Genomic DNA, 22028 nt, shown 5'->3' on the forward strand with positions numbered 1-22028 from the left:
AGGCCCCAACCCTCAGTGGAGGAAAAACTTCCCTCGCTTCTGATAGGACCAGATGCGTGGCAGTGTTCATTTTGGTTCTTTCCTTATGATGGTAGTTTTCCCACCATAGTTTCACTCAGGAGGGACTTTGACCATGGCCTAACCAGGAGGGTGCAAGGACGGGCAGGATACCAGGTGACTCAGAACTGATGAGGATTAGTTAAGCACAACTCAAGAGGCCCCTTTGTTAATAAGGAAATAATTCCCAGATAACAAAAGGGAAAAGCTGGCAGAGAATTTAACACGGCAGTGATAGCGAATTAATAGCACACGTGAACTGAGCCAATCATGGGTTCATTGCTCAAGCAAACTCATAAATTCAAAACCATCTTTTAACTGTAGAGCTTAAAAGATAAAGTGTGAGAGAAGCTATTTACAAGGAAGTAGGTTTCTGCTGGGTTTCCCAGTGCTTGCATGCTGATGTTAGCTGGCCACGCTGATGTTAGCTGGCCACGCTGATGTTAGCTGGCCACGCTGACGTTAGCTGGCCTTTGCTTGGGTACTCAGCCCTACAGATGAACAACTATTACTTAAAAGACCTTCAGTGGAAGCCCTAGATGTTGCCTGATAGATTGGAAGGTTTAACACAGATTCAAATGAGTTTTGCTCTTGACAGAACTCACTCTTAACACAGGAGTAGGTGGCTTAATTTCAACACAGGATTTTTCACATGTATTATCTTCATCTCCTACTGTCTCCCACTTACTAAGAAATTCTGCCATCTGAAAATGAGTTTATTTTGAATGCTTCCACTTTTTTAGAGTCAATGTCAGTTACCCACGAGGGAATTACTCTGTTTTGAAGCATAACCACTGTAGTTTATTTGGGGGAAAACAAATAGAATGAGAGTGAGCCAGTAAAAAATAAATACATAAATCATCACATTAGAAGAGGGAACTGTTTAAATTACATAGTAGCCTGTGGATGCCAAACTCTGTCTACTGAGGCAGGGAGACCCTGGGAGTCCCATCTCACGAGATAGGCCTGTTGTGGCTGAGACAGAAATCAAGCAGAATGCAGTGGTTGCTTCTAGTTGCACAGAGTCAGGCTTCTCACCTGGATGCTCAGGAGAATCACATGGGCGGCTCTTAAACCCACAGGACTCAAACTCTGCCCCCCAGAGATTCAGATGTCCTTCTTCTGGGGTAAGACAGCAGCATTATTCAGAAGCTTCCCCGGGTGATGCCACTGTGAGCTAAAACTGGAAACTCGGGCATCCCTGGGCTAAGAATGGAGGCTGCAGGTGAGGAAGGTGAAGGGAGCGCATGCAGTTGGGGGCACAGACTCCCTATTCAGCTCAGAAACCGACAGAACTGCCAACTGCCGTAACCGTTCAGTTGCTCTCCAAGCTACTTACGGAACGTCAAGCATTTGTGAAGCAAGTATACTTAGAGCATGTTTCCACTTTTGGACGATGCCTCTGAATACCAGATGCGATTTTAACTACTAAGCTTACATTAAGTCCATTTCTTAATAGCCGTATTTTTTATTATCCACAGCCTCTTCTCCCCCTCGCCCTAGTGCGTTGAGAGGCGACCCTAAGCACAATTCCATTCACTTACTTTGATGCCTTGTAATCCATAGCCAGGGGAGCCAGGAGGGCCAGGCAAGCCTTTCTGCCCGATGTCACCCTATTAGAAGACACAGAGAAGTCGGAGAGAAGGGTAAGGAGATTTAGAAACGAGCAACAGATTACTGCTCTTAGCTGCATTCTCACTTCAGTCTTTCCATAGTGATATAAAGCAGGGTTTTTCCAAAAGTTTTAAACCACACAATCCTTTCAAACATTTTTGCATGTAATCCAGCTGTAAAGCGATAAGGGGGAACTGCTGGATGTAAGCAGAAGTGTTGGCCCCATAGCCTTGCCCGCTTGGGCTCCTCTTGCTGCCCTAAACACCAGGCGTTCAAACACGGCTCACACATAAGTCTAGGTAGCCTTTACTGCGCTGCACCATTTTAATACAGCATATTAATTCATGGGGGTTGAAGTTAAAGAGTCAGCAGGTTTCCTTGCTGGCTCAGGGGTGGAGTCTGCCTGCCAATGCAGGAAGATCCCTGGGTCAGGAAGAACCCCTGGAAAAGGGGATGGCAACCCCCTCCAGTATTCTTGCCTGGAGAATCCCATGGACAGAGGAGCCTGGCGGGCTATACAGTCCATGGGGTCACAAAAGGTTGGGCACGACTGACTGACTATCACTTTCACTTTACTATGTCACACAATTTCAATATAGCACCTTAATTCACAGAGTTTGCAGTTAGAGACTCAGCACCTATTGACATGGATCAGAGTTGAATTGTTAAGAAAATATGTCAATGAAGCAAAAAGTATGTAGTTCCCAGTATATGTTCCTTACAGCATAATGTGACCCCATGTTTCTTGAGGAAAGACTTCTGTGGTCAAGTAAGATTGGGAAATGTTTACACCATGGATATGCCTCTCCTTATAGATCCCTGGGGCAGGTGAATATATTAAAGCCTCTAAGAAATCCCACAATAGAAAGGTTAGTTTAATTTTGCTTATCCCAGAAGTTCTCTAATTAACATTTTGATGAAACAAACTTTCAGGAATCCTGAGTTAATCAAAGTTACTGTGTAGGTCAGTCTTTTCCTTTCCACTATGGGGAAAAACTTTACTTTTTTCTGATTACAAGAAGAACTTATTGGAAAAAAAGTAAAAATAGAAGTGAAAATTACAATGAAAAAAAAATCAACCCATCATTCCATCACCCAGTGATAACAACTACTAACATCTCAGAGGGATCTCCATCCATTTAAAGGGATCTGTATGGTTAAGAAATAGCCCCCTGTCACAATGGAGTTGATGGACAAAAAAAAGGATAAACGAAGAACCTTGGTAATTGTAGGATCCTTAGTGAAATCTTTGATTCACAAAGCTCTCTCTCTCTCTCTTTCCTCTCTGATAATAGGATTCTAATTCACTTCTGTGCATTTGGGCTATGAATATACCTGTCTGTAGTTTGAATTTGTGATGGGTGGCTCACTGAAACCTGTTTTCCCTATGAATATGCCTGATATTTCTTTGTTGTTGTTAAGTCATTAAGTCATGTCCAAATCCTTGCAACCCCGTGGACTATAGCCTGCCAGGCTCCTCTGTCCATGGGATTTCCCAGGCAAGAATACTAGAGTGGGTTGCTATTCTCTTCTCCAGGGGATCTTTCTGACCGAGGGATCAAACCCGTGTCTCCTGCATTGGCAGGCGGATTCTTTACTGCTGAGCCACCTGGGAAGTGGTATTTCCTTACCCACCTCTTTGAAAAATCAAAGGAATATTTGTTGAGCAAATGAATGAGCAGTTGGCCCTAGCATAATTAACATTTTGAGCTGCAATGATTCTTCACTACGGATGGATGTCCTGTGCCTCCCAGCCATCAACCCACTAGATGCCAGTAGCCCTCCTTCCCCAGTGGGACTTGATGCCCAGAATGATTCCGGGCACTGCCAAAGGTCCCCCTGGGTGGAGAGGGGAGGACAAAATCTCCTGCATTGAAAAACAGTGGATTAAAAGAATAGAAGGATAAATAATCACCAAATTGGAGGTGACAAAAGGAAGAGAAGTAGAATGAGAGCAAAGGGAGCCAAAGGAAGTTCCTCTCGGCTTCTACGGGGACGATAAACTAGACTCTCGCACTGGGGCCCTGACAGAGTAGACTGTGCACCGGGACACAGCAGACCCATCACCTGTTGCCAGGTGGCCTGAGGCACCTCTGGGCAGAGTAAGCACGGGCTTCTTGATGTGAGCGCAGCCTCTAAGGAACCTGGGAATATTTTGAGCACTCTGCAATCACTTTTCAAAGAGGCGTTTACTTTCTAATTTCTTTGGGAGGAAGCAAATGACTTTATACACTTAAATGGTCTATTTTACTGAAAGTTCACATGATAATGAAAATGAAAGGCTCTTCATCCGTATCAAGAAAAAATAAGTCAACGTGATATGAGCACTTCCTGTGCATTGAATGTTCCCCTGGTCGTCTGGATGCCACCTGACCCTCACCCAGAGCACGGACCTGAGAACTCACCTTTGGCCCTGGGGTTCCGACACCCCGAGGCCCAGGGGGGCCTGGAGGGCCTCTGATGCCAGGATCTCCCTGCAGAAACACAATGAATGGCAAGTTGTTGATTTAAGAAAGTGCTGTGTATCATATTTTACATAAAATTTCATATAATATTTCCTATGAATTTTCATATTCAGAAATATACTTTAAAATCCCAAGCCCTTGAATTTGACTAAGATAATCTTTTTTTCCAGATCATTTTTCTATATTTGATCAACAGTATTATCTCTGTTTTCATTTCTTATTGCCATTTATCAAACCAACTGATATGGGTTCATTTCAAAGCAATCAAGTTAATTAGCTTCTTGGAAACCTTAATATATACTTTATGGAGCTCACTTCTTGGGACTTTGGAGAAGTAATTACTGCCATTGTGAAGACAGGGAGAAAGAAGAGACAAGAATAATAATTTTTTTAAAAAGCATTAAAAGATACAACCTTTCTGAATGAGCTGCTCTTACATTTTTATGCGACAGTGATTATGCTACTTGGGCTCGAGATTGGATTTAGGCTACTCCTGCCTCTAGAGGGATTGTGAGTGTACAGTGGGTTCTCTCAAGGTTACAGATTCATCAAAGCATCACAGTTTCATAATAGGCAACCACCACCAAAAACAGGCTTCCCTGGTGGCTCAGTGGTAAAGAATCTGCCCACCAGTGCAGCAGACCTGGGTTCAGTCTCTGGGTCGGGAAGATGCCCTGGAGGAGGGCATGGCAACCCACTCCAGTATTCTTGCCTGGGAAATCCCATAGAGAGAGGAGCCTGGCGGGCTACAGTCCATGGGGTTCACAAAGAGTCAGACACAGCTGAGTGACTAAACAGCAACAACAATCACCAGAAAGGTGGTGGGGTCTGATTGGGGTGGGCAGGCCCTGTGGTTAGGTCTATTTGAGATGTGAACAATGGAAGAAGAGGGGAAATTAAAATCTCTTCGTTAATCACTGTCAGTGTCCCCAGTAGTATGTTCTGCACGTTTTTATATGATACTTGGTATAACTTCGTATTCACAAAAATCTTTTTGACGACTAACTTCCCTCACGTCTCTGAACCTTCGTAAATCCATCAGACACATAGAAAATTGTGTCTACCTTTCATGGAAATGACGGTGAAGGCAGACACAGAATGCCGTGCTTCTATCATCTTGTCTAGCATACAGCAGGCACTTGGTAATTGATAACTCCCTACCCCACCTGTTTTTTGAAGAAGAAACTAAAGGTTGCCCAAAGCTCACAGCTATTGAGAGGCAGGGCTGGGAGGATGTGGAGAAACAGATTCCATGTTTGTTGCTGGTACAGCTGCTTTGGAAAATAGTTTGGCAGTTTCTTTAAAAGTTCAACATAATTGTACCATTTGATCTAGTAATCTCACTCCTAGGTATAGGGTATATACCCAAAGAAAGTGAAAACATATGTCTACACAGAGGCTTAACATATGAATGCTCTTAGCAGAATTATTCATAATAGCCCCAAACTGGGAACAACCAGAATGTCCATCAACTGGTAAATGGATAGACAAAATGTGATAGAATCGGCAGTTAAAAGGAGTGAACGCTAGCTGCACACAACAGTAGATGAACCTCAAAAACTATTCCTAATGAAAGAAATCAAATATGTGAGACTACATATTGTTTGAGTCCATGTATATGAAATGTCCAGAAAAGGCATATCTATAGAGACAGAAAGTGAGTCAGTGGTTTCCTGGAGCCAAGAATAGGAGCACGTAAGGAGGATTAACTATAAATGGACGTGAGAGGTCTTATTGGGGGATGAAGATGTCCTAAAACTGATTTGTGATGATGTCTATATAACTTGGTAAATATACTAAAAAAAATCACTAAATCATACACTTAAAGTAGTTGAATCCTATGACATATAAAATATGCGTCAATAAAGTTATAAAGAAAGAAAGCCTAGAACCAGTCTTTGAACCTAGACTCCCAAGCTCTTTGCCCTAGGTTCTGTTTTGTCCACGTCCTAATTAGGAGCTAAATAACTAGCTTTTCAACAATTCAAAAATCATAGATTGTAAGAAATGATTACATTGTTTATCTAGAAAAACATCCCATCTTTTATTTAGCTTCACTTTCGACTTACAAACCTTAAAATACTTCTATAGAAAACAAGGCCTAAAAAATGGGGAAAACCTTTAAACTTTATTACTGAGTTCGTTCTTTTATTCCCTACTTGTTAATTACATATTTCCCTTTTGCTTGCCGGCAACTTTTGTGATTCTTGTCTTCTACCTCCATCTCTTCCACTTAGTCCTTAGCTGCTTTTGAGACCACAGATACTAATTCTGTCTTTGACACCTCTCTACTTCTGATTCCCAGCTTTTAATGACCTGGAGTTTCTCCCAACTTAAATGATCGTGCCTGTCATCAAGAGCTCCAAGTAGAGAACATGACCCTGTCCTGTGTTATACACACTTCTATTATCTTTTTTCTTGTGTACCTCTGAAATACCTTTAAAAGGGATATCTGTAAATTCACCCATAAGGGTCTCCAGTTATACCTGACCAATTCACACACTTGCTCCATGTTCTCTTTTATTCAGTTCCCATGACCTTCACCCTTTAGGAACGTCTGAGGGTGAAATGCAATAGGACAGCTGCCCTGAGGACACTTTCCTGCCTTCTGTATGTCTGAGCCTTAGCCAGTGAACTGTAACAGTGGGACCCATGTCATCTGTGGCGCTCCAGTGTTTACCCCAAACAAGCTGTCCGTCTTCTTTTCTGTATAGCTGTTTACATATAGCTATGTTTTATCTATCAAAGTAGTCTTTTGTAATCTCTCAATCTATGTAAGTATACTTGATCTATGCTTTTATGAATGTGATAGACTTTAAATCAAGTCTTAACACATTCTGCAGGTATTAGTGTTGGTCAATAACATGTTTTAGGGTAGTTCCTTGATGTTCATGGACCACACTTTTCAGTAGATGGGAATAACAAGCCCTTAATGAGCTGTGTAAATCCACATAGACCATGTCTCTCCACTCTGGTGGGGTCCTAAAAATGTATCCTGTCTTTTGTTCCACAGCATCTGTCCATGCTAGCCTATAACACCAGGTGAAAGGGCATAAGAGGACTGTGGTCAGGACCCATTTCACTCCTGGAGAGCCCCAGAGGTACCCAAGAGGTGCATTTACTATGATGTTTTTAGATATGCAGTTTTATTGTCAGTGGATAGGCTGATATCCACAAGTAAGAAGACTTAACAACAGGTCTTGCAGAGCCAGATTTAGCTTCCCACATGGGAGCAGAGGTTATTGGAGCCTGCAGAGGGAGCCCTTGCATTAGGAGATAATGAACAGACCTGAAAGCTAATCCCGGAGTTGCCATTTGTGACTACAGCCATCAATTTCATAAGTCTTACAAGTCCTACCCCTCCCCTTTCATCTCCACTCCCTCAAAGAAGAATAACTATTCAGAATGTTCTCAGCTTCATCTTTGCCCACAAAAGGATTCTAGATATGGGAGGTACTCCTTTCAATTTCATAGAAAATGGTCAAATTTAGGACTTTCTGCGGTGCTTCCAAGTGTGAACTTAGCAAATGATTTAGTAAAGGTTTCACCTAGACCATAACCTTGCAGAGTGGTTAATTTCAGCCTCTTTAAAATCATGCATAATTTTATGATGGTCCTAGTAGTCATTCATTAAACCGTTTACATTTTAAAAGAAAGAAAAAGAAGAAAAAGAAAGCGAAGGCACTATCACATGCATTTTCTCTTTGGCAAATATTTTCTTTGGTTAATATTCAAACAATTATAATTACTTTTAAGTAAAATCAATAATAATTAAAGTTTAGTTTTTCTCATGTGTCATGTACTTTTTATTCAATCTTATCTGAACATCATTGCTGTATTTTACACATAAGGAAACTGAGGCTAAAGAGAATATAGGATTTGCTAAAAACCATGCAGCTGGAAGCAATTCCAACCCAGGTCTGACTCCAGAGTCCATCTCCTAAACGATGGTGACTAGAGCCAGAGGCAAGGTGCTGACTTCTCCCCAGACTTGTTTCCAGCTGGCATTTAGTGCAAAGGTCATGGCTGTGTGGCTGTGAAAGTGCTTTGCCTATACTGAGTCAATCATACTCTCTCAAAAAGAAGAAAAAAAAATCTTGATTTTAAGATTTCCAAGAGGTCCACACAGCCCACACAAGCACCCTGCTGTCTCTGGCTTCCCTTTCCCTCGCCCTCTTTGCCATTCCTTAGTTTTGTGGTTTTCCTCAGTATTTCAGTTGGTCTCTTTCCAGATCCCCTACTTACACAAACGCTTACTCTCTGTTTATCTATACTGCAATACACTTCATTTGGCAGAGTAATGTGTACTCTGACGACTACTATTTCTATCAATACTTTAGTGTGTTAGAATTCATAAAAACATCTTATAGACATGATTCCATTCACTTTGCAGAATAACCCTGTGAAGTAGGCTTATATTCCCAAGTGATAGATGAGGAAGCTAAGTCTGAGGGAGATTAAATGACTTGCTGAGGTCACAGAGTTCATAAGTGGCAAGGATTTCATGTGGAAGAGTGATAAGGAGACATCGGCTTTATCTTTTATGTTCCACAGGATTTAAGTACAATATCTGAGACTTAGAGACAATCTTAGAGACAAAACAGTCCATTAGACTGTCTCCACCTTCACATATTAATAAAGCTCTAATCTAAATTGTTTGTGCCAATTTAATTCTCTGTCACTCTTTGAGAGGCTGTGGAAGTAGATTAAGGTTGTTCTTAAAGTGATTTCATGCTTTTTTACTTTGGGGGCAATAAAAAGAAAATTGAATTCACTATGAAAAGAATTAGCCTCTCAAGGATTTTTCCCCCCAAAATGATACTCTGAAGAGTCCACTATATGATGAAAACAAGGAATGATTGAGTTTTAAAATAAGGTAGGAATCAAAGTGATGATTAGCAGTTGCTTAATGTTTCTTTTTGTACGGCTTTTAAAGAAAATCAAGATATACCTACTAAGGCTCCAATTACCACAAACATAAGCAACACTCTGGAACGAATTATGTAATGAGTTTGTGACTCCTAAATACCTCACTTATGGTGGCCAGGATGTCAATGGAAGTTTTAGAGGCGTTCTTCTAAGTTTATGGACAGACAACCCAGTTATTGATAATGTATATTGATTATTGACTGGGCCATTGTCATACAACTCAATCACTTTTCCCTGACACCCTTTAGTGATGAAAAGGGAGACAGTAACAATGACCGGCACAATTCTCAAGTGGATGGGGAAACAAGAAGGTGTTAGAAAACGAGATTCAAGTCACTATAACGTTTCCTTTAGTGTCCTTTCCCAGCTTTACGTTTCAAAGCATTTAAAATAATTTCAATTCTCTCAAATCAGTTTCTCTCCTAGAACTTTCTTTTATTACGGTATAATTGGTTTACAATGTTATGTCAGTTTCTGCTGTACAACAAAGTGAATCAACTGTATGTATATACACACCCCTCCCTCTCCAGCCTTCCTCCCACTCCCCCACCCCTAGAATTTCAGTATTCCCCACAAAGCAACAGCATTGTAAAGTCCGTGATAACTTAAAAACTTGCTGTAGGATTTAGTGGGGATTTGTTGTTGATGGTTTCTTCGTTTTCTCAAAATCAACTCATCAAAGATGAGCAAATTATTTCTCTGTGCCAAGAATCTCATTGGAGAGGGAGAGCCTTCTGATTTAGTTAAGTTCGAAACCTTAAAAATAGAAATGTTGACAGTGCCTTTAATGTCAGAGAGAAGGCTGTCTCATGTTGATATTCAATATAATTTTCCACTGGGGGGAAATCCCCGCATGATTCAAAATAAAAAATGTGTTGATGGTGACATGGGTGTTGAATGTTAAGAGGATAAAATGTGCGTCCTTGAGGCTGAAGGGAAAGTATGTATGCACTCCTGGGAAGAGAGATGGAGAGTGAGGGAAAGAGTGAGGGAAAATCAAAGTTATACTGAAAATGATAAGGTAGACGCGATTATGGCTCTGATTGCAGAGATCATGCATAGAACTGCATCGAGGAGTAACCTTGAAAAGTCACCTAGTCAAGCGACCTTTTCTGACATCTAGAGGTCAAGCTGCCTAGTATTTAAACTTGATATGGCTCTGGCTTTAATTAGTCCCGTTTTTAAGCTGATTGCCCTGCCTGTAGCAATTTTGCAGTCATATTAAAAACGGTGGGTGTCTTCCACTCCAATTTGGAATCATGGACCCTTAATATCACTATCATTAAGTCTGTATCCCAGGTCAGTCCTCCTTGACAGACAAGGTTCAACGTGGAGCTCCTTGTCCAGCCCACGTCCACTGACAGAATCCGCAAATTCCTCATGCATCTCTGTGAATCACTCCTCTGTTCCACCTCTGCCTACTGCTGGCATGCGCATATGTGAGCCATTGCAGAGAACAGAGAGGCGATTCAGATGCTGGGAGCGTTTTCAGAATAATGATACTCAGAGGGATTCCACATAGACTTGCACTTTAATTTATAAGTATGGGTCACTTTTGTCAAAGAAAGCATGTGTTTACAATATTCAAACATTTAAAGCTCTGGAAAACGTTGAACTCTGGGGTTTGGGCTTATGCCTCTGCTGAATGTTTACATGATTTATGTTTTGACCATGGAAAAGTTAGAATGGAAAGAGAGACCACCTAACTGTACCCTAAACAGTGCCGAGGTCGTCGGAAAATGGACAGTATTGAAGACTGAGCATCTGTAGATTGGGACAAGTCATTCCACCGGCTCTGACTTATTAATTCACCTAGTTCTCCATTCATTCATCCCTATTTATAGTCTCCCTCTGACACTCAAACAAGATAGCATCAACACTGTTCAGATTGTAAAGGGGCAAGTCATCCAACCTCTTTGGCTCTTGATTTCCTTTCCTATAAAATGAGAGAGTTCTTTCAAATTCCGTGATAGTCTGGAAATATTTAGGTCACACATAATATTTAGGTAGTATACAGTTATAACATATAACAACAACCACCCAACAAGTTTTTTCTGCCCAGACTTGATTCCAACCACTTAATGGTTAAAAGGTTCCTTAAAGTGAAAGTGAAGTCACTCAGTCGTGTCCGACTCTTTGCGACCCCATGAACCATAGCCCACCAGGCTTCTCCATCCATGGAATTTTCCAGGCATGAGTACTGGAGTGGATTGCCATTTCCTTCTCCAGGGGATCTTCCCAACCCAGGGATTGAACCCGGGTCTCCCGCATTGCAGGCAGACACTTTACCATCTGAGCTACCAGGGAATCCTTAAGAACCCCCCAAACCAGGTTAAAGGTTCTCTTTGCAAGAAGTGGCCTCAGTTCCACTGCCCCTGAAGCTTTGGGGAAGGCCACGGCTTTCTCTGTGATGAACTGGCATAGTGATGGGGGCTGAGAGAGGTGCCTGGTGGGATGTCCCTGCCCTTCTGACCCCCGGAGAGCCACTCCTCATGGTTTTCTTCCAGGTGGCCAAGAACAAACTCCCACTCTCAGAGATTGACATCTGAAGCCTCAGCCTCAGCCTCAGCCTCAGCCCTGGGTGATTCACCAGCCTACGGGGGTGAAACATACAAAAGCAAAGAATTATCTGGGCTTCTCAAAAGGTAATACAGTTTATAGACTGATAGTCCCCAAATCACAAAGGGTCCTCTTTGTCTCTGGTGTGCATGCTTGAGGAGTGAGTGAAAAGTCACTCAGTGGTGTCTGACTCTTTGTGACCCCATGATTATACAGTTCATGGAATTCTCCAGGCCAGAATACTGGAGTGGGTAGCCTTTCCCTTCTCCAGGGGATCTTCTCAACCCAGGGATCGAACCCAGGTCTCCCACATTGCAGGTGGATTCTTTACCGGTTAAGCCACCAGGAAAGCCCAGGAATACTGGAAGGGGTAGCCTATCCCTTCTCCAGTGGATCTTCCCGACCCAGGAATCAAACCAGGGTCTCCTGTATTGCAGGCGGATTCTTTACTAGCTGAGCTACAAGGGAAGCCCTGTGTGCATGCTTAGTCATGTCCAACTCTTTATGACCCCATTGACTGTAGCCCATCCATGGGATTTTCCAGGCAAGAATACTGGAGTAGGTTGCCATTCCCTTCTCCAGGGGGGTCTTCCTGACCCAGAGTTTGAACCCACATCTCTTGGATTGGCAGGCACATTCTTTACCACTGAGCCACGAGGGAAGCCTAGTCTCTTGGGGTCCAGTCAAGAAATTCAAGCAGTGTCATGCAGGATCTTTGCACTTGCCCTCCCTATCAGTGAGCTGACAGTTTGGGTCCAGGGACCAGGGCACTGGATGAGCGCTTCCTACTGGGCAAAATCCAATTGTCAGTTCCTCTTTATGGCATGTTCCAAAGTAGATTTTAAAACCATATCTACTATCTCCTTGGAAACTTGTAGTTTTTATAAGAATTTTAGAAATCTCTCAGAAGCCCTTGTCAAAATTTGGAGTACCTTCAAGGGAAGTGTATGGAGAAGTACTATAACCACTGATGTCAGATGGAATTCCTTCACTTGGGAAAAAGCCACGGAGCACCACAAGGCTGCAAGATGTCAGGGACTGCTTTTTATACATTTTGAAACATAGGCACTTTGATTCTAATGTCTGTGTCATATGCTAAACACATGTGACCTTAACTAAATATCGCAAAGCCCACCATAAATTAATCGTCAACCTTAATGGCTTCCTCATTTCAAAACACATTTCTTTTGTAAGTTAATGCCCTAAGGCCAATATTTTAAGGTGACAACACAGAATTTAAGTAAAAAACATATCCAATATATATGTCTATACAATTATATACACATGTGCGTCCATGCACACAAACCCACACATTTCCACACACAATTTCTCTGCCATTTTAAGACAAAATAGAAGGAGAGGAATTTTGCAGACATTTGAGTCCTGTGCTTTTGCTACCATTGGCAACCTTAGGTGTTTTGAGAGTCTCAACTCCACCTTACTAAACCAAAAGGGCAAAATTAAGTGGAATTAGACTTTTCCAAAAATGTCCTTTTCTTTACCAGCTTCTGTTGGGCTGTGTGGGTAGCCAAAAGTTTTCTTTAGGAAATAAAAGAGACACATAAAGACTCTAAGGCATCTATAAAAGAAGAGAGGTGATTTTGGAAGTTATTAGAAGCTGCTGTTTGCTTTTGGAACGTCCTTGATTTTGAAATTCATGATCCAAGTTCTTTGATTTTAAGAAGAGCATGCACTCCTGATATTTCCTTCCAGGGCTAGAGGTGGGCAGGATAACACACCTCCCCAACATCCACAAAAGATGTGTCTCTTTTGTGGAGACAGGAAGGGGAGACAGGAAGAAGGAAAACGCAGCTGGGAGGGAGGTGTGAACAGAGGCAGGTCCTGACCAACATTCCCTCCTCCCCTCGGTAGAAGTGAGCTGGAGGATACCACCTCTGTTCGGCTTCCTGTGTGAATAATAGACACAATATGAGTTTTGGGCTTCCCTGGTGGCTCAGTGGTAGAGCATTCGCCTGCAATTTAGAAGACACAGGAGACCTGGGTTCAGTCCCTGAGGTAGGAAGATCCCCTGGAGAAGGAAACGGCAACCCATTCCAGTATTCTTGCCTGAAGAATCCCATGGACAGAGGAGCCCGGCGGGCTACAGTCCTTGGGGTTGCACAGAGTTGGACATGACTCAGCATGCACACATGTAAATGAATATGAGTTTCACTTGAGACACATCTTTTGGCAACATGCTGACTATTAATAACAACCAAAAATAGGCAGGATAAACTTTTGAAAGAACACCTTTTTTCCCCCCTTAAAATGTATATGAAAAAACACAAGGGACTTTGAGAGAGAAATGATCGATGAAACCAATTAGTAAATGTTTTAGTCTATATGTTAAATAATCTGACATGGTGGAACATTCACAAGAATAAAAATTTTTAAGTGCTATCTGTGCATAAGTGTCCACCTTTATTATTACTGCTAAATGTGAAGCAGTAATACAATAGTATAATTCAATATAACACAATGTATACTTATATAAAATATTTATAATAATCTACTCTATGGAAACGTAAATGGTTATGTGTTTCCATTGGAATACAAACAGTCTAGTATATTTAACACATTTTATTTCACACATACCATATTTTAAATAGGAATAAGCTCCTAGTTCCCTAACTAAAGGAATATTCAGTGTAAAAACAAAAGTTCTTACCAATGTTTCACTCAGCAGAAAATAACAAGGTTTACATATTAAAGTTCCTGTATTTTTAAATTTTAACAGGTACTTTGTCTTAAAGAAAAAAAGAATATTTCAATGCCCCAGTTCAAATAAAGATCAGATTCAGGGCTGAGTCAGAACCTTGACAAAAGCACCTAGGGTGTCTCTTCCCTGCACAGTCTCCTGAGCGCTTTCAGACACATCTCCCTGACTTTCCTAATTACCCTGAGAGACAGGGACGGGCAGGACTCAAGAGCTCCTTTAGGGGTGAATTGAATGCCTTGGGCCTCCAGTCTTTCATTCTACAAGGGAGAGGATGAAAGGGCACTTGCCCCACAGTACAGAAACAGCATCAAGGTGGCGGCACTCACAGGCGCCATGGCAGAGACCAAAAACTCAAGACAAAAAGTTGACATTAGGCACTTAAAACCTCTTTCTTTAATGACCTGGCAGCATCTGAAAAACTAAACGTGTAGATCTATTTCTAAGGAGAATTTCTCTCTGTGGGATAATATTGATCATTCACTCATTTTTTCATTCATTCAACACATTAAAGAGTTCCTTTTGGGTGGCAAGCCTAGTTCTGAAAGCAAGAATTTAGTACAACAAAGAGCCGGCCTTCAGGAAAATTGAAACCCTTGTGAAAATATGCAGAGCAGGAGATAAGGAAGTTGATTTCAGGAATGATGCCTGCCTTGGAGGAAATACACCAGGGGATATGATAGTGGTAGGGGAGGGAGGGAGAGGAGAGAATTGCCTTTTGTATAGGTGGAGAAGGAAGTCAGACTTGAGACCTTAAGAATGAGCCAGCCTGATAAAGTCAAGGTCTGGAAGCAGGAGTGAGCTGAAGGAGGCCAGGCCAGTGTGGCGGGAGGCAGGCAGCAAGGGCGCAAAGGACAGGAGCTGCGGCCCAGGTTACAAAGGGTCCCAGATAACATGGGAAGTGGGTGCAGCTTGCTCTCTGTACAAAGAGAAGCCAGCAGAGCATTTTCTTCAGAAGGAAAAGGGTGTGATCTGATCTCCGGCTCTAAAAGATCAACTTGCCTGGTAGGTAATAGAAGGGCAGAGGTGGAGGAGAGAAGGCCAATGGAGAAGTTGTTTTCACAGCCCGGGTGAGAGATAGTGGTGATCTCCTTGGGAGATGCAGCAGGAGACAAGTAGCCAGAGGCGAGATAATTTTGAAGGTAGAACTGGCAGGTCTGCCACAGGACTAGATGTGGAGAGAAGGGAGGGGAAGGAGGACCAAGAACTATTTAGGTATCGTGGCATTAGCAAGGAGTGCGGGTAGCACCACTTCCAGGCTGGTGGAGGGAAAATCAAAGGCTTTATTTGGGATATTAGGTTAGAGATGTCTGTGAGAGACCTAAGAGGAGACGTCTGGTAAGAAACTAGGTGTGTGAGACCAGGGCTTCCAGGAGGAAAGATAGACATTTGGAGGCCATCAGTGCGTGGACGCTGGTTAGTGCCATGGGTTGGTATGAGAGCACCTAGGCAGGAGCGTGACCAGAGAGGGCAGGGGCCTGAACCGAAGTCTATTCTTGTGACCAGAAGACAAAGCAGCAAACGAATGCAAGGGTTGCTAGCAAGGAAACAGAAGACAAAAACCATAAGGTTGATCTGCATGTTCAAGTGAGTGCAAGGCTCTGGAGAGTCCATAGATGAGGATAAATAACTTAATCAGTTCTTTAGACACTTCTTCTCTTCTCTCAGGTCCGGTAAAGATGTTCACTTTTACCAAACCTCTTAACTACAGGTACATTTTTAAAAGCTACTGTCGCCTACCTTTGCTCCAGTGTCTCCAACTCCAGGTAATCCCCTTGATCCAGGAGGTCCTGGGATTCCTCGAGGGCCCTGAAAAGGAGAGGGAGCAACCTTGCTGTGTGCAGGGTTCAGGAAGGGAAGCAAGAAGAGAGACAGGGAGGAGAAAAGAGAAAGGAAAAGAAGGGAAGGGAGGGAGGAGAAAGGAAGAAAAGGAGGGAGGGATGAGAGGAAGGAAAGGAAAGAGACCGGAGGAAGAGAGGGAGGGAGGGAGGAGATAACAGCAGCGTCTACACTTACGGGCACACCAGGATAGCCGTCACCTTTGAGTCCTGGAGCGCCCACTGGTCCCTGAGGGCCTTGGGCACCCTGGGTGAATTCCAACACAGGAGATCTCATAAGCCTAAACTATGAAACAGCTGGCAAAACTTAAGATCAGTACCAACTCAGCACACCAAAGGCAGATTTGATAAGGGCAGAGAAATGGTCTGAGAATTTTTAGAAGGAAATATGGAAACTTCTTGTCTCCTTGTAAGTCTTTCCCATTTCTGTTACGGGAAGCAAATGATGAGTGGAATGAGTGTAAGGAGTATATATGAACTACTGCAAAGTCCTCCACAGGAAACACTTCATGGGGGTTAGAAAAGAGCTAGTTGCTGATATTTTAATTTTAAAAATTACAAAACTTTAGTGCATCTTAAAATAAGGGGAAGTATAAAATGAGAAAATTTAGTAAGCACCATGTGAGAAGAGTAGAGAAGAATATGAACAAAATTTTATGTATAAAATAAGATAGTGTGTGTTACGTATTATTATGTTACATCTATTATCTTCCTCAGTGAGGCCCAAATTAAGTGAGGAAAAAAAGCTCAAATAAAAATTAAAAACATTAATTTTTTAAAAACACTTTATAAAAGAATAGGACACAGAGTTAGTGGTTCATATCCTGAGAACTAGGAAAAAGTGATAGACATTGCTTTACCATGATGACTTTGGGCATCAGAAACTTAGTAGTAATACTGGCCTCTTATATAGAGGATAAGGAATCAAGGAGGAAATATGCCCTTCAAACAAGAGTTCTCTGTACCAGTGAAACTCAGAGAAATTTCTGGCCAGAATAAAATGGAAAGAAGGAAAAATGAAGAAGACTCTTACCAAAGAAGATTTACTCATTGTAAGCCTATTGCACTTATATTTAAAACATTTCTTTACATCCCACATCCCATTCTGTTGCTGTGATAACTCTTACAGTGGCCTTTGTCAATACACATCAATTATTTTGATAAAGAGCTGTTCATGATTTAAAATATTTATGTTTTGTATATTGTCATATGTGAAATAGATCACCAGTCCAGGTTCGATGCATGAGACAGGGTGCTCAGGGCTGGTGCACTGGGATGACCCTGAGGGATGGGACCAGGAGGGAGGTGGGAAGGGGGTTCAGGATGGGGAACACATGTATACCCATGGCTGATTCACGCCAATGTGTGGCAAAAACCACTACAATATTGTAAAGTAATAGCCTCCAATTACAATAAATAAATTTTAAAAAATAATTTTAAAAAATAAAAATAAAATATTTATGTTTTCTACATCATTAGAAGAAACGCTAATAATAGACATGTGTTTTCCAAGATTGGAAAAAATAGCCAGATTCTTAATATTTGTCTTATATGTAAGCAAACGCTGAAATCAAGCTGCGTTATTCCAAGCCAAAGTGTTGCCCTGAACCTAATTCCCAAAAACGGTTTCTGATTTTACTCCTATAAATAAATAACTGGGGGAAAAACTTTTTATGCCATAAGAAAATTAAATTGATTTTGAAAATCATGAATACAACAGCTGTCATTTCCTATTAAGACAAAGAGACTGGCCTTGTATGGTTAACCATCTTAAGAATGGTCTTCAGAAAACATGTGGCCACTTATAAAAATGCACTATTAATGCACTATTTAGAATGCACTATGTACTTAATATACATCAACAGAAATCCAAGATGATCTCTTAAAGATGTATGACAAAGCAAAAAACAAATTATTCTGGAGCACTGAATTCTGGTGGATCCCCCACTAAGGAACTGGTCATGTCTGAGAAGTAGTTTATTATACTATTCCAATTATGTGCAAGGTTGAAGTGCTAAGCATTTCCTATGGGGACAGGTCCCCAAGTAAGATGCCTATTTCTCTTCGTGCTTACACAAGGAGCAGGCCAGCCACAAAACAAAGCAGTAACTCCCCCCTGGTTAAGTTGAAATTTAAAAAGAAATTGGAATCAAAATTCACTTTCCATTTTCATTCCTAAATTCCAAGCCTGTAACAAATTATCAGCAGCTGGTATTGTTTATCCTCTGGCCCCCACACTGCAGGGAAAGCCACTGAAACATCCATAGTTTAGGAACATTTTTTTCCTAGAGATCTGTGTCCTGTCTCCTGCAGAAATTTCAGTTAACTTGTTACTTCTTATGCTAATAGGGGGTAGGGAAAGGATAGTGTTCTTGCTCAGATTTTTATTTTGGATGCCTCTTGATAGTTTCATGGATGGAATTCTGCCACTTGGCTTTTCTGCACTGGATTCAAGAAAATCTTTTGCAGAGTGATTCTCTTTGAAGTGTCTCTCTCATTCAACAGAAATTAGGGTAGAAATCTTAATCAGGTGTTTCAAAATGAGCTTTAAAAAAAAAATCTGGGAGGTCCCTGAAGAAATGCATAAAACTGAATTAATGTGCCAAAATGTTTATCAACTAACGCTCCATGAACTTAAAAACAATCCTTTAGGGAAAAATGGCAAAACGAGTAATCATCAGAGACCAAGGGATTAGAAAAATGACTGGAGTGAAAAGGCAAATAACTCTAAATACCATCACCAATAACAATCAGTAGAAAACAGTCAGCTTATAAACATCAACTATACATTTAGATGGTGGTTCTCTTATAAAGAACAGTGTAAGTAGAGAGAAATAACCTTGCCTCATGGACCTAGGGATGCATAGATTCAGGAAGCTATCAAACAATACGAAAATTGTCACCCAAATGTTCTTGACTAAGGCCATGCCTGTAGTTTTAGCATTCGGAAGTTTGGAATTTTCTCCTTGAGTCATGCATAACTTGGATTTCTGTAGAGTCTTTTACATAGCTTGGGTTCCTATGTGCCTCAGAGTCTGGGCAGTAGGGTGACCATCTTGTTATGATTTTCCCAGGACATTCTCAGTTTTAGCTTGGAAATAGCCCAGAAACGTCTTCTGTCCCCAGTAAGCCAGAAGATAGCACTCTAGCAAGGACAACTCTCAAAGTGATTAAGAACAGCAGAGGTCAGGATCCTACCTCTTGCTTTAAGAGGAATCACTGCAACTTATGTTAGTATATAATAGGCTTTGAATTATACGCAAAGACGGTTCTAAGTTATCTTTTTTGAAGTTTGAAAGTCACTGGTGTCAGTACTTGAACCCTTTCATTGAGCACAGACAATTTGATAAAATAAGCCAGCTTCAAAGCTATATAACAACATGCTACTAATTTAATGAGCACTGATTATGGAGCCCTGAAGCCTGTCCTCATAAACAGGGATGTGCTTGTTGATATTTGGAAAGTAGCATTTCTCTGTAAGGCTAGTTTTATGTGAGGAGGGAAATGGTACTATGTTGTCATGGGAAAAATAGTGATGATTACTTAAAACTGTCTTCTCCCATCATTATTTGCATTTTCATTTAAAATAACTCTGAAAGATGGACAACAAGCAGGGAAATCTAATTCAATAAAGTTTCTAAACATGAACTCTTTGGACAGTGTTTCGCAGAAGAGACGCATTGGCCATTAATATGTAAATGAAGGAGGTCAGAGGCCATATAATATCATATTACAGACATTACAAAAAGAAAAACAGCATTTTCAATCAGCTGTTTAGTCAGCAAACATTTTACCAGAGGAGCTATCATCCTCCACATTTATGAAAAATAAATGATCTGCTGGCTTGATTTTTTAAAAGGGGAATAATATATTCTTATATCTCCGTTCATCAGTGTAGAGACTCTAAGTAGAACAATCTCAGTCATAACTTATGATGCATTAAATCTACTTTCATTTTTTATTTCAATAAATTAAAGAAGATGAATAAAGAATACCTTTGGCCCTCGAATAGCAATTCCAGGTTCTCCTTTAAATCCAGGCATCCCAGGTCCCCCTCTGTCTCCCTGCGCATGTTAAATAATTTTCAGTTTCAGGCTTTAGATTTTATGAGAAACCATCACGGCACAGGGCATAAAAAGCCATTGGCCAATTATAAAGAGCTTAATCTCTTAGAATCAGATTCAGAGCGAGTACATCCTTCTAATATATTTGAGAAGAGTTTCAAATCTTAAGCAAATAAAAACTGTCAGTAAAGACTACTAAGCTTTTCGGAGAATAGCTGAAATAATAAGTGGCTCTCTAGACACAAATATTTAGACTGTGAAAATGTCTGGGAATGCTCTTACATCTGAGTAGATTACTTTTCTGCCAGACTTTCTGATTAGCAGATTATTCTGAACAAATGCAATAAATTCTTACGTGCATTAAGGCTAGCATTTAAGGAAGGTAGTTCAAAGTAGAGTGATAAGGTCAAGACCAGGAGCAGAAAACCTGGTTTCTAGTTTTAAATTTGCTGCTGGCCCTCCATCTGCTTAATCATGAAATGGCAGAGTTGAGCTATATAATATCTTTAGGTTTTTCCAAAGCTAAAATTCTTTCACTGATTTTATGAATCTTTTCCCCACTCCAACTTCCAAAACATCCAAGTAAAAGAAAAAAATATTCCCAGGAATGCATACTTTCGGTCCAGGTGGTCCAGGAATTGATATTCCAGGCATCCCAACAGGGCCCATAATTCCCGGATCACCCTAAAAACAGAACAAAATACTCATTACATTTCAAACAAAGAAATGATATATGGAATTATATTATGAAAAATATAGAAATATATTTCCAGCATTTTAAAGTATTGTGACCTGTTTCACAAACCACATGAAAATATTGGAGCATCTTTATTAAACCACTACTAAAGTTATTAATAATTAAGATTTCACTCCCTATAATAAATAAATTAATTCCTTAGTAATAGGAAATTTCTCTCTCTTGTGCATCCTTTTATTAGGTAACAAAAATCATGCAATGCATGGTGATTCAGTTTTGTGTTTGTATGCCAGGAAGCTCAGAGGGAAATATTTATTCAATTATAGCAAATACCTTTAGTGTAAGTTTTAAGGTACATGTGATAGACAAATAATGTTCTTTCTAGTTTACAACTTTTTCCTTTGTTATTTTATGCTCCACAGTATATCAGTCTTCCATTGTATGGTATCTCATGTCCCTTTCTAGAAGTAGTTAATTTATGGTTAAAAAAATGTAATATGAATTTTTGTAAGGCACCTCTGGTGATTCTGATATAGGTACTACTACTGTACTTTGAAACACTACGCAAAGCAATTGTCTGTCTTTTTAACTTATTTTATTGAGGTATGTTTTAATGTTGTGTTAATTTTTACTATACAGAGAAGTGATTCATGTATAGCTGAACCATGTATAACATGTATATATGATTCATGTCTACATATTATACATGAATTATATTATACAAATATTATACATATATAAATGTTCGTGTTCTTTTCCATTATGGTTTATCACAGGATATTGAATATAGTTCCCTGTGCTTTGGTGGCTCAGAGGGTTAAGAATCCGCCTGCAGTGTGGGAGACCAGGGTTTGATTCCTGGGTCGGGAAGATCCCCTGGAGAAGGAAATGGCAATCCAGTCCAGCACTCTTGCCTGGAGAATCCCATGGACGGAGGAGCCTGGTAGGCTGCAGTCCATGGGGCCGCAAAGAGTCAGACACGACTGAGCGCCTTCACTTTCACTTTCACTTTCACATGTAAGTGATATCACGCGGTATTTGTCTTTCTCTTTCTGGCTTTTCTTAGTCTGATAATCTCTGGTAAAGCGA

At 40.8% G+C, this 22028-nt stretch overlaps 1 protein-coding gene across 1 annotated transcript in view; it reads right to left on the reverse strand.

Annotated features, from left to right (window-relative positions):
- COL28A1 (collagen type XXVIII alpha 1 chain) overlaps positions 1-22028 on the reverse strand; it is a 190627-nt gene that overhangs the window by 75431 nt on the left and 93168 nt on the right. The window contains 6 exon segments of the mRNA XM_069587501.1: positions 1602-1670; positions 4077-4145; positions 16081-16149; positions 16357-16425; positions 20174-20242; positions 20858-20926. Of these exon segments, the coding sequence (XP_069443602.1) occupies positions 1602-1670; positions 4077-4145; positions 16081-16149; positions 16357-16425; positions 20174-20242; positions 20858-20926 (414 nt within the window).

The sequence above is a fragment of the Ovis canadensis genome, chromosome 4 (genome assembly GCF_042477335.2).
Source record: "Ovis canadensis isolate MfBH-ARS-UI-01 breed Bighorn chromosome 4, ARS-UI_OviCan_v2, whole genome shotgun sequence".
Classification (NCBI taxonomy): Eukaryota; Metazoa; Chordata; class Mammalia; order Artiodactyla; family Bovidae; genus Ovis; species Ovis canadensis.